Source organism: Macaca fascicularis, chromosome 2, assembly GCF_037993035.2.
Source record: "Macaca fascicularis isolate 582-1 chromosome 2, T2T-MFA8v1.1".
Classification (NCBI taxonomy): Eukaryota; Metazoa; Chordata; class Mammalia; order Primates; family Cercopithecidae; genus Macaca; species Macaca fascicularis.
The window spans coordinates 114,951,172-114,963,601 of NC_088376.1; the positions used below are offsets into that span (position 1 = coordinate 114,951,172).

Consider the following 12,430-nt stretch of genomic DNA (forward strand, 5'->3'; position numbering starts at 1 on the left):
CCGTGTTAGCCAGGATGGTCTCGATCTCCTGACCTCGTGATCCTCCCGTCTCGGCCTCCCAAATGTATCTTAGATTTCTATGTTAGCTGAATGTAGTTTCTAATTTACCTAGACGTTATATACCTCATTGCTGTTCTTCTAGTACTTACATATTAACAGATTTTATTTTGCCTGTGGAGCATCTGAAGCAAATCAATATCACTTGGGCCTCAAATCAGGCAAGAACTTTAGCCCAAGTTCCTTTTTTCCATACACTGTCTCCAGCAACCTCCCATGTTGCCATCATTTGAGAAACAGACATATTTTATGGAAATATACATATTTTGGCTAGACGCAGTGGCTCACGCCTGTGATTCCAACACTTTGTGAAGCTGAGGCAGACAGATTGCTAGAGCCCCGGAATTGGAGACCAGCCTGGGCAGCAGAGTGAGACCCCATCTCTACAAAAAATACAAAAATTAGCTGGGCATTGAGGCATGGACCTGTAGTCCCAGCTACTCAGGAGGCTGAAGTGGAAGGATCACTTGAGCCTGGGAGGTGCAGCCTGAAGTGAGCCATGATCCAGCTACTGCACTCCAGCCTGATTACAGAGAGAGACCTTGTCTAACAGGAAAAAAGAAATATACATATTTTATAGGAAAATCTTATTCAGTCGTAATAATAAATGTTAGTGGCATCTATACTCATCACTATGTCTTGTGCCATTCTCCTGGATTTGTTTTCCTTTGTCATGGAGTTAATTTCCCAGAGATACAGTCAGAGACTTTTGATGTAGACTAAATTTTGAATTAAAAGGATGCCTTTCACTTTGCACTTACACTTGAATGACATTTGGGGTAGCATAGCATTCAATGCTCACATTTACTTTCTCTCAGAGCATTGGGAGTGTTGCTCCATTTTCTTCTTGCACTCAGTGTTGATGCTGAGAAAGCTGATGTGAATCTGAAACTTGTTCCTTAGGAGGTGATGTGTTGATTCCTTTTCCTCTTTAAATATTTAAGTATTCTATCTTCATCAGTTATGAGATTGTGCTGTGACCTGTGTGAAGCTCCATCTGTTTTCCTTCATCTTTTGAGGGCAAGTGAGTCTCTTTAAGCTCTGGAAAACTCATCAATGCTTTGAATGTTTCTGCCTTTGTCTCTGCAATTCCTTTCTCAGGAATACACAGTCAACCATGACTGGAACTTCTGGATCAATGCCTCATTCTTTTATTTATTTTCTTTAAGCTTTTCATTTCTCTGACCTTTTGTGCTACACTCCAGGAGGATCCTTTTTTTTTTTTTTTTTTTTCTGAGACGGAGTCTCACTCTGTCACCCAGGCTGGAGTGCAGTGGCTGGATCTCAGCTCACTGCAAGCTCCGCCTCCCGGGTTCACGCCATTCTCCTGCCTCAGCCTCCTGTGTAACTGGGACTACAGGCGCCCGCCACCTCGCCCGGCTAGTTTTTTGTATTTTTTAGTAGAGACGGGGTTTCACCGTGTTAGCCAGGATGGTCTTGATCTCCTGACCTCGTGATCTGCCCGTCTCGCCCTCCCAAAGTGCTGGGATTACAGGCTTGAGCCACCGTGCCTGGCCTCCAGGAGGATTCTTCACATCAAAATTTCCACTCACTAATCTGCACTTTATACCTGCATTCTGCTATTCATCCCATCTACTGGGTTTTAATTTTGACAAGGATTATTCCTTTCTGAGATCCATAAATGGCTTTTTAATAAAGGTTTGTTCTTTTGTATCTAAGATGTCTTCCTCCACCCAATGAGGATATTAATTTCTCAAGTCTTTCCCTTGGTTATCAGGTTTCTGCTTGCAGAGTTTAAGAATGCTTTTTCATGCTATTGGTTTCCTCCAAAGCTTGGTGGTTCTTGTTTGGGTGCTCATCTTTGGTTTTAGATTTCCCATTAGCCTATTGAGTGCCACGTCCCTGACTCCACGGATTGCAGGGGAGCGGGGGGCGGGGACAACACTTGGATAATATCGGGGTGAGTTTATGATTCTGTGCTGAGAAAGATTCTTCTGCAGAAAGTTGAGGCTGTGGCTCCACTCTCTCTTTGCAATCAGTGTTGCTGCTGAGAAAGCTGAAGTCACCCTGACTTACTCCTTGGTGGATAAGCCATTGGTTTTATTTCTTGTTTAAATGTTTCAGCATTTTGGCAGGGGGTGGTGGCTCATGCCTACAATCCCAGCACTTTGGGAGGCCAAGGCGGGTGGATCACCTGAGGTCAGGAGTTCAAGACCAGCCTGGCCAACTTGGTGAAACCCCGTCTCTACTAAAAATACAAAAATTAGCCGGGTGCAGTGGTGGGCACCAGTAATCCCAGCTGCTCGGGAGGCTGAGGTGAGAGAATCGCTTGAACCCGGGAGGAGGAGGTTGCAGTGAGCTGAGATTGTGCCACTGCAGTCTGGGCAACAAGAGCGAAACTCACCTCAAAAAAAAAAATTTCGGTATCTTCATTCAGTTTATCTTCAGCCATAACATATTTTGGGTTCCATCTGTTTTCACTCATCTTGGTGCAGTTGGTCAGCTGTCTTAAACTGTAGTTCTTTCTGAAGAATCTCATTAAAACTCTCATTAATGGTGAGAGATCCTCTCATTCATGCTTGCGTGCTCCTTCCCTCCATTCTCCATCCTTTCTCAGAAGCACACATTCGACCAACAGTGGAACTTCTGGGTCTTCCATTTCTGTGAGGTGGCCTGTCGGGGTGGGACCTCTGTGGGTGGTCCTCTGGACAGGGTCCTTGCTGTGCAAGGGTGTCACATGGCACCAGGCCCTGGCGGGTCACAGAGCCCTCTGCCGTCAGCCACTCTTGCCAACTGTGTAGCTCAGCAGAGAGCCAGCTGCTCCTCCTATGGGCATATTCCAACCAATGCCCTGCAGAGCCCACAGCCCTGCTGTCCCTGGCCAGCTAGCTCCAAGCATGGAGAAACTGCATGGCCACTCTTGCCTTTGCCTTTGCCTTTTCTAAAGCTTTAATTTATTGTCTTTCAGTTTTTCCACATATACCTTCTGACTTTTAGGGATTCCACATGCTTCCATTCCCTGAAGGCCCCCTTCCTATATTTTAGGTACTAGTACAAACTTTTGAAATCAATGTTGTTGTTTTTTTTTCTGTTATTCCTATGAATTTGTAGTGGGAGAGGAAGGCCTGAACCTCAAACATTTTGATTCATTATTTCATGAACAATTTCCAGATCTTCTCTGTGGTTATGCTTGCTTGAGGTTTGGGGTGAAAATGTTGAAGCAGATGTTAGCCCATGATTGAGAATTTTCTTCTGCAGATGCTTTGTCTCCATTTTTTTATTGAAAACTTAGTTTTCTCTTGCCCTTGCCTTCATTTTCTTTTCCCTTTCCTTCCTGAATCACTCCATCAGTCTGAAATCCTCAGGCTGGGCAGTGCAACGTAGCTGCACCAGGGGAAAAGAGAGCCGCCGTGGAACAGAGCCGGGTGAGGGCGGGTCACAAGACGGGGGAGGAAGGCATTGTTCTAGGAGGGACCAGCATGAAACCCAGGCAGTGGGAGGAGAAGTCCACACAGGGGTGTAAGTCCATACCAGTTATAGTGTCATATCAGGCAGGATGAGAAGGGCATCCTTGGTGGCACAGACCATCAGAACTTGAGCACAGTGAGGAGGATATGCACGCAGAGGGTGGCCTGACATTTTGTTTCAGCTCAGGTTGGGTGAAGGAGCATTTACCCCAGTCATCAGACCAACGTGGGGAGCCACAGCCTCAGCCACAAGAAGAGGGCAATAGACGGTGTCGTATATCAGAGATCAAGAGAAACGGGCCAGTGTCTCTGTAAGACAGGGGCCAGTAGTAGCTGTGCAGAATTAGTTGCACACAGGGAAAATCAAATAAGAAAATGTATTAAAGATCATCGGAGCTAGGGGTGTCACTCTCAGAAAGAAGAGTAGAAATATGGAAAGGAGGCCGGGCACAGTGGCTCACACCTGTAATCCCAACACTTAGAGGCCGAGATGGGTAGATCACTTGAGGTCAGGAGTTCAAGACCAGCCCAGCCAACATGGCAAAACCCTGTCTTTACTAAAAATACAAAAATGAGCCAGTCGTTGTGGTGGACGCCTGTAATCCCAGCTACTCGGGAGGCTGAGGCAGGAGAATTGCTTGAACCAGGGAGGCGGAGGTTGCAGTGAGCCAATATTGTACCAATGCACTCCAGCCTAGGTAACAAAGCCAGACTCCATCTCAAAAAGAAAAGAAATAAGGAAAGGAGAAAACTAGAGTGAATTCTTCAATTTGGGGTGGGATTGGAGGTATCAGTGTGAGCTCACAGATTTCAATATAGATAGGCACAGAAATGAACACGGATATAAATGTGCAATGCTTATGCATATACACAAACATGTATTTCCTGGCTCTGTCCACTGAGGAGGCCTGGGAGTGGGGAGTACCTCAACAATGATGAAAATGCCTCCATGTGCTTTGCTGGGCCACTCCAGCTGACCCCAGAATTGGCTGTTTTTTCTATGGCTACCGGTATTTAAGGCTTGTTTGTGACTCCTTTCCTTGTTTTGATGCTGATGCAGAAAATTTTTTTAGCTTTATTGAGGTATAATTAACAAAGTTAAATGCAAAGTAGGTGTACAAACTTGATGTTTTGAAGGTGCTAGTTTTTATGGTGCTTGACATTTACCCTGGAAGGTGGGGAACGTTAGCGCCAGTTCACAGCTTGGGACACTGGGCTCATAGAGGGGAAATGACTTGTCTATGGCCACAGGGCAATGAGAGGTGGAGCAGACGGAGGTCACAGCTCTATGCTCTGATACTCTGAACACAGGACAACAGGGGCAAGGAGAAAGACAGGAATCCTTCAGAGTGGGTATGAGAGACCCAGGCCCTGAACGAGACACAAGGGGCAGGACATGGCAGGACAGAGCAGGAAATACAGAGCTCATGCCCGAGAGCTAGAGCCTGAGACTTCTGGGCAGCATCTCAGAACATCTATGAGCTGAGGGACCAGCTCTCCAGGGCACAGTCGTTGAAGCAGGGCTGGACATAGGGCTGTGACTCAGTCCTCAGAATCCCCACTTTCTGCAGGGAACCACAGGACAGTGACAGCAGTGTTGACAGGCAGAAGTTCAGCTTAATTTTAACCTCTTTTTGTGTTACTAATTTTTTAATTGATAATTGATAATAATTATACATAATTATGGGGTATAATGTTATATTTCAATGCATGTATATATACTGTAATGACCAAATTGGGATAGTTACCACATCCATCACTTTAAACATTTATCATTTCTTTGTAGTGACAACATTCAAAAATCTTTTTTTAAGTATCTTAAAATATACACTACATTGTTATTTGCTAAGTGGCAAACAGGTATGTGAAAAATTGTTCGACATCACTAATCATCAGAGTAATGCAAACCTTCACCTCTTAATTGGCCCTTATCATCACCTGGGCCCCAACCCCACCCCAGCTGGCAGCATTTCACAGGAAGGGACTTTCAGAAGAGCCAGCTCTGCCTGGATTGGCCCTTGTAGAAGTTGGGCCAGTGGGGAGGGTAAGGAACACAAGACTAATGCCTGCTCAGCTCCTGCAGCTGTGATAGCCTGAGGTCTAACACTCACCAGAGGGTTGGGTTGGCAGCAAAATGCCCTCTCTCCCACCCCCTTGCTTGTGGAACCTCCCATGCCAGCCTGGTCTGGAGGAAAATGAGTCCTAGCTTTCATATGGGGCTCGAGGGCAAGGGACAGATGGGGTTTGAGGTGAGGATGAGGACTTGAGTTATGCTAACAGCTTCCAGTTTGGGTCTCAGATTCTTAGAAGCCAAGTATAAGGACAAAGCCCCCAGTGCAGCAGGGAGACAGGATCTCAGGGCTTGGGGTTGGGGGACTCCTCTCAGTCCTAGGGGTTGGGGAACAAGCTCTGAGCAACCAGACCCAGACGGGTGAATTCCTGGAGAATGTGCTGCCATTGCCATGACCACCACCCGCCAGGTTTCTATTATACCCAGTCCTGGGGAGGGTGCACTATGTACATAGAATGATGTAAATATGAATGATATTCCATGGAGTTGACCAATTGACAGGTCTGTACCCTCAACTTTCCTTCCTACGGCAGATGTTGCTAATCAATCACAGTCTCTGCTCAGTCTGGAAAAGAGGCTCAGAGTCTGCTCCACATGAGGCCTCAGACAAGCCCTGCCCATTCCTCAGAGCTGGTATATGAAATGCCAAGTATCTGCTATCCATTGCTCTGACCTCCTGAAGCTTGTCAGAGACTATCTGGAAAAGACCAGTTCATTCCTTTATTGAGAGGGGAATACACTCTGTGACAATGCAAGGCCCTGAGCCCAGCAAGATCTCCAGCTGGAGATGCAGCTGGTTGGCTGTGACTCTGTACTGGCCCTTGATGAACCCTCGGGAAGCACAGGAGCGGCACCTCCAGTAGGCCTGGATGATGCGAACAGCATTGAGCACCTGGCAATAGCGCCTGCGGATGCGCCACATGCGGGCCTGGGACTGCAATGTGACTGCTGCCCACTCCTCCCGGGAGAAGGCCTCCAGCGCCGCCCGCCGCCTCTTCTCCAGAATCTTGGACAGTATCAGCCGCCACCAGCACTGAATGATGCAGGCACTGAGGGCCGCGTGCAACAGTGCCCGACGCACCAGGGTGCCCCGCCACCAGGCCTGGATCTTGGTGGCTACCATATCTTTGTCAGAGAGCTTCTTTTGGTTTTCTGGGGGCTTTCAAGAAAAAAGAGGGACCTTCAGAGAATGCTCCCCACTGCCTTCAGCCCTAGGGTGTGCCAGGAAAGGCCCTGATTCCCTATCAGCAACTGTCTCTTTTTCTGGAATTCAGGAGCACTGGGCAGGACACTAGCTGGAACCAGATCAGGTAGGTGTCCTGCCTCTGCCATTCTCTGGTTGATAGCCACAAGCACATCACCTTGCCCCTGGGTCTCAGTGTCCTGCCCATCTTGGGGCACACCTGCCCTGGCTACCTCACCCAGTTTTCCACGGACCTTGTTGACCAGCAAGAACACTGTGATATAGGGTCAAAGGGTTACCATGTTCCACCCAGATCTGATCCTTTCTTTCAGACCCCTTCAACCTGCTGGAGAAGTCACATCCTTTGCCAGTCCTGCCCTCTCATCCCTGGCAAAAGTTCATAGCCACAGCCTGTTCTCTCCCTCTGCCATGTCTGAAGACTAAACCCTGATTTTTTTTTTTTTTGTCTTGCCCAAATTCGTATCTAAGGGGCCTGGGGAGTCATGCCCTACAAATCATAACTTCTCATCAGATGGGTTTTATTTAACCCTTTACTTTCCAACCTGACCCTGGCATAACATTATCAGACAAGGAAGAAAAATATTTTATCCCAAAACATGCTTCTTTGCCATATTTTGAAATGGCCCTACAAAGCTGTTCTTTGTGGAGGAAAATTTGCATCTGTAAAGAATCTCTACTAACATAGCTAGATCTTCTTCTTCCAGACCCTCCCAAACCTAAAGAGATTAACTAAGATCTGACTAGGAAATATTTGTCATCTGTTTTCTCTAAGGGGAGATACTACAAGAGTTCAAAAGAACTTTGGTCTCCACAATCTTTTATCTTAACCTGAATGTTCCCTTTCTATGAATCTCAGGTCTTTAGACAAATTCAACCAATTGTCAGTCAAAAGATGTTTAAATTCACCTATAGCCTGGAAACACCACCCTCCCCCCAGCCACCGCTATGAGTTGTCCCACCTTTCTGGACCAAACCAATGTATTTCTTAAATGTATTTGATTGATGCCTCATACCTCTCTAAAATGTACAAAACCAAGCTGTGCCGGGACCACCTTGGGCACATGTTCTCAGGACTTCCTGAGGGCTGTGTCATGGGCCATGGTCATTCACACTTGGCTTAGAATAAATCTCCTCAAATATTTTGCAGAGTTCAACTCTTTTCTCTTTTTGTCAACATGTCATAGTATCAAAAGTTCCTCCACCCCAAAGTTAAAACTCTTACATCTCTTCCCCATCATCATTTTTCTTAACTTTCACATTTTAAATCTTAATTCACAAGCACACATACATGCACAAGCTCAAATACATGCACACACATACACACACACACATGCACACACAGGTACTTCTAACTGAGCCCCGCTTCCATATCATGGTCATTCCATTCCACAAGCACAGCCCCCACATCCCCAGCCCCAGCCCTGTGTGGTTTGGGAGGTCATACTTTTTCTAATTTCTCATTGGCATTGTCCACTCTCTGTGTCTCAACCAGAACTGGAGTTTTAGCCTGAAAGGGAAATGGGGAAAGAGAACGGACAAGATTGAGTTTATTTCTCTTCTTAGCTCAGCACTGTTAGATATGAGTTCTAAATTTCTCTTCAAAGGATCAATCTGTCAGTACGTTCAAATCTTTGCCTTCTACTTTTAAACTTAACTTCCTCATAAAGCAAGATTTTTCGATTACCTGCTCCACCCTGACTCATTCCCATTACCTGCTCATTCTCCACCCTGACTCATTCCGATTTCCTGCTCTGCCATAACCATTTTTCCTGCCAAACCACTCACTCCATCACTCTCTTTAAATTAACCAATTGGAATTAGTTTAGCCTGTGCGGTCTAACCCTAGCCAACCGAGGAAGGACCCAGCAGCAGGGGCCACGAGTGTCAGGGATAAGAACCCCTTCCCCTCCCTTGTCCAAGGGTGCGCTCACCATTGCTCCATCTGTAAGGGCGCACCCTTCTATAGAAGCACATTGCCTTGCTGAGAATTAAAAAGAAAATTTTACATTCGAGTGCTATTTCTTTTGCGGCACTGAAGCTTTACTTATAACAATCTGGGGGGCTCGCCTGTGATTACATTCCACTCTGGGGAAGGTCTCTGGTTCTCTCTCATGAGGAGGTGCACCCCGCCCCCTTGCAACGGCCTCAGGGGTGAAAAATCAGGACCCACCCAGTGCGAGGAATAACCCAAGCTCTCAGCAACGCGGAAAAAAACTGGCCAGCAACCTAGCTTAAAGGATCCTCACATATTGTGGCAACAACTCTGTGCACAGACCAAGAAAGGAGAAGCTGTGGGAGCCGATAAAGTACTTCCTTGGTGGTCAAATTCTGGAGGGCTAAATGTGTGTGTGTGTGAATGATCACAAACAACCCTACTTGAGGTGTTGTTCATGTGGATGGTGACAAGTCCTACTTCTGGACGGAATGAGTGGATCCTCTCTGCAGTTCTGTAGCTACCTCTTATGGCTTAGGGTGGATCCTGCCATGGGATTTATACCAACACGCCAACACTAAGAGGGGCCTAATTCTCCCTTGGGGAGTGGCCAGAGAGGACAACATGAGTGGGAAGTGTCCAAGGGACCTTCAGAGGGGGAAAGAGAGGAAACGGGTCAACCTTTCAGAGCAGCAAGGCAAGATGCGCCCTGATTTGAGGGGTTGAACCTTCCAGGATAGGCAAGGCAAGACATCCCTGGTTTGTGGGGTTGAGACTTCTAGGGCAGGCAAGGCGAGACATCCCTGCTTTGAGGGGTTGAGCCTTCGGCAAATTTCAGGGGGTTGAACCTCACACAAACCTCTGGTAGTAAGAAAAATATTCAGAACACCCCTTTCCTTTCTTGGGGGAAGAGAGAGTAGCTCCTCTCCCAATGGTCCCTCCCCTAGGGGAAGGGGAAGGAGAGGGGAGAACAGCAGCATAAGCGGCTGGCAGAGGCAGGGAAAGACCAGCAAAGAGGAAAGAGAAACTGGGAGAGGAAGTCAGAGAGAAAGAGACAGAGTCGGAGACAGAGAGAGAAGGAGAGAGGCAAAGAAAGAACGAGAAAGACAAAGAGGGAGTCAGAGAGAGAGACAGACAGAGAGGCAGAGAGAGAGAGAAAGAGACAAAGAGGGAGTCAAGGAGAAAGAGAGACAGAGAGGCAAAGAGAGAGAGAAAGAGACAAAGAGGGAGTCAAAGAGAAAGAGAGACAGAGAGGCAGAGAGAGAGAGAGAGAAGGAGACAGAAAGACAAAGAGGGAGTCAAAGGGAAAGAGAGAGACAGAGTCAAAGACAGAGAGAGATGGAAGTAGTAAAGAAAATATAGTGTATCCTATTCCTTTAAAAGCCAGGGTAAATTTAAAACCTATAATTAATAATTGAAGATCTTTTCCATGACCCTATAACACTCCAATGCCACCTTGTTGTCAGTGTAAACAAAGGCATAGCCCGAAAACACTGAGGCCACTGACAACCCATAGCCTTTCTAATCAAAAATTCTTAATCCAGTAACCTGCGGATGGCCCAAATGCATTCAGTCTGTAGCGGCAACTGTTTTGCTAACAGAAGAAAGTAGAAAAACAAGTTTTAGCGGAAACCTCATTGTGAGCACACCTCAAGTCAGAACTATCCTAAGTCAAAAAAAAAAAAAAGGCAAAAAGGTAGCTTAGTGACTCAAGAACCTTGAAGTATGAGGCTATTCTGTTAGAAAAAGATGATTTAACATTAACCACTGAAAATTCCCTTAACCCAGCAGATTTCCTAACAGGGGATCTAAATCTCAATTACCATACAAAGGTCCGACCAGACCTCCAAGGAACTCCCTTCGGTACAGGACAATAGATGGTTCCTTCCGGGTGATTGAGGGAAAAAGACACAATGGGTATTCAGTAAGTGATGAGGAAACTCTTGTAGAAGCAGAGTTAGGAATATTGCTCAAACCTGCGAGCTATTTGCACTCAGCCAAGCTTTAAAATACTTACAGAATCAGGAAGGAGCCATCTATATGAATTCTAAGTTAATATGGACTGAACCAGGTCTTATTAATAACAAAGAATAATTGAAATCCCAAACTTACAAGATTTTCAACAAAAGTAAAGTTTGCTAAAAGTTAACAGTGTAACACGTATTATAGTAACTTCTAATCTTGTGGCCTTAGGCAGTCTAGTCCACAGACATGAAGGAAGTTCACTTTGGAAAAGAATGGTTATCATCTTCAAGAAAAAAAAAGCCAGGGGGGGAGGGAGGATTTATGTAAAAAGGAATGTTATATGATAAATTCTTGTCCTAAAATAAATTAACTGGTTGTTTAAAGAAAGGGATGTTTGCAACAAGTCAGAAAATTGAGGCATGTCCAAGAATTGTCTGTGAAAGTCATGGAAAAAAAATGTTATAATAGGGAATTTGTGCAAGAAATGTTGTATAATTTAAAAGTAATTAGGCCTCCTGAATGTAAAACTATTGAAGAAACAGTTTATGTGCAAGGTGTGTAGGTGTGTAAGGAAAGTAAAATATACCTTTGGTGAAAGGATTATAAGGAGGTATAAGAATGTGGATTTTTACCTACATTAAAAGGTTTAAAATTTTTTTTGTTTTAAAGGTTTAAGCAAGTTTTGAAATGTTAATTGTAAAGGAAGTTCTGCGTGTAAACATATTGGCTAAAGTTAAAGGGGTATCATCCAGTTTTTCTGTGAACCGGACTTTAAAATAAAAGCACAACAGGTTTTTCTTAAAACACTAACCTGCTGTTTAACAAAAATTATAAAAGGTTAAAAAGAGTCTATAAAATTCTTACCTTATAGTCAGACATTAAAAATTGGATAAATATGTCTACAAGGTTTTATTAAAATTAAGTTTAACATTAATAACACACTAATATAAAGGTTAAATTTAGCTTATCTGGTATAAAAGTCATATAGGAAGCATTGTCAAATATAAAATGGTGTTTGACTTTCTTTGGTCTAAAAACTAATAAAAATAGGTGCTAAAGGAAATTTCTCAGTAAGAAGTTACAAAGGACTATAAAGTCCACTGCTGATGTCCCCACATTTAAAACAAAAGGTCAATTTCTTAGAAATTATATACTTGGTTTATCTTCTATTTTCCTTTCCCTCAAAACAAAAAGTATTTTAGCACAGGTACCACCCCTAGAATTTCTGGTAAACCAGCACCAGCCTGAGGATCACGTTCTCATCAAAGGGTAGAAAGAAGGAAAACTCATAGATATGAGTTCTAAATTTCTCTTCAAAGAATCAGTATGTCAGTATGTTCAATTCTTTGCCTTCTACTTTTAAACTTAACTTCCTTGTAAAGCAACCTTTTTCAATTACCTGCTCCACCCTGACTCATTCTGATTACCTGCTCATTCTCCACCCTGACTCATTCCAATTTCCTGCTCTGCCATAACCATTTTCCCCACCAAACCACTCACCCCTTCACTCTCTTTAAATTAGCCAATCAGAATTAGTTTAGCCTGTGCGTCTAACCCTAGTCAATAGGGGAATGACACAGCAGCAGGGGCCACATGCATCAGGGATAAGAACGCCTTCCCCTCCCTTGTCCAAGTGTGTGCTCACCATTGCTCCACCTGTAAGGGTACACCCTTCTATAGAACTACATTGCCTTGCTGAGAATTAAAAAGAAAATTTTATATTTGAGTGCTATTTCTTTTGTGGCACTAAAACTTTACTTATAACAGCACCA

The 12,430-nt window shown here is 44.7% G+C and overlaps 1 protein-coding gene across 1 annotated transcript in view; it reads right to left on the reverse strand.

The window, feature by feature from the left end:
* Positions 1–5,116: 5,116 nt before the first annotated feature.
* Positions 5,117–12,430, reverse strand: part of LOC102130310 (IQ domain-containing protein F1) — a 33,445-nt gene continuing 26,131 nt past the window's right edge. Inside the window, exons 3-4 of the mRNA XM_065540669.2 lie at positions 8,205–8,267; positions 5,117–6,715 (exon numbers count right to left, since the gene is read on the reverse strand). Of these exons, the coding sequence (XP_065396741.1) occupies positions 6,269–6,715; positions 8,205–8,267 (510 nt within the window). The 3' untranslated portion in view covers positions 5,117–6,268. The remainder of the gene's footprint in view (positions 6,716–8,204; positions 8,268–12,430) is intronic.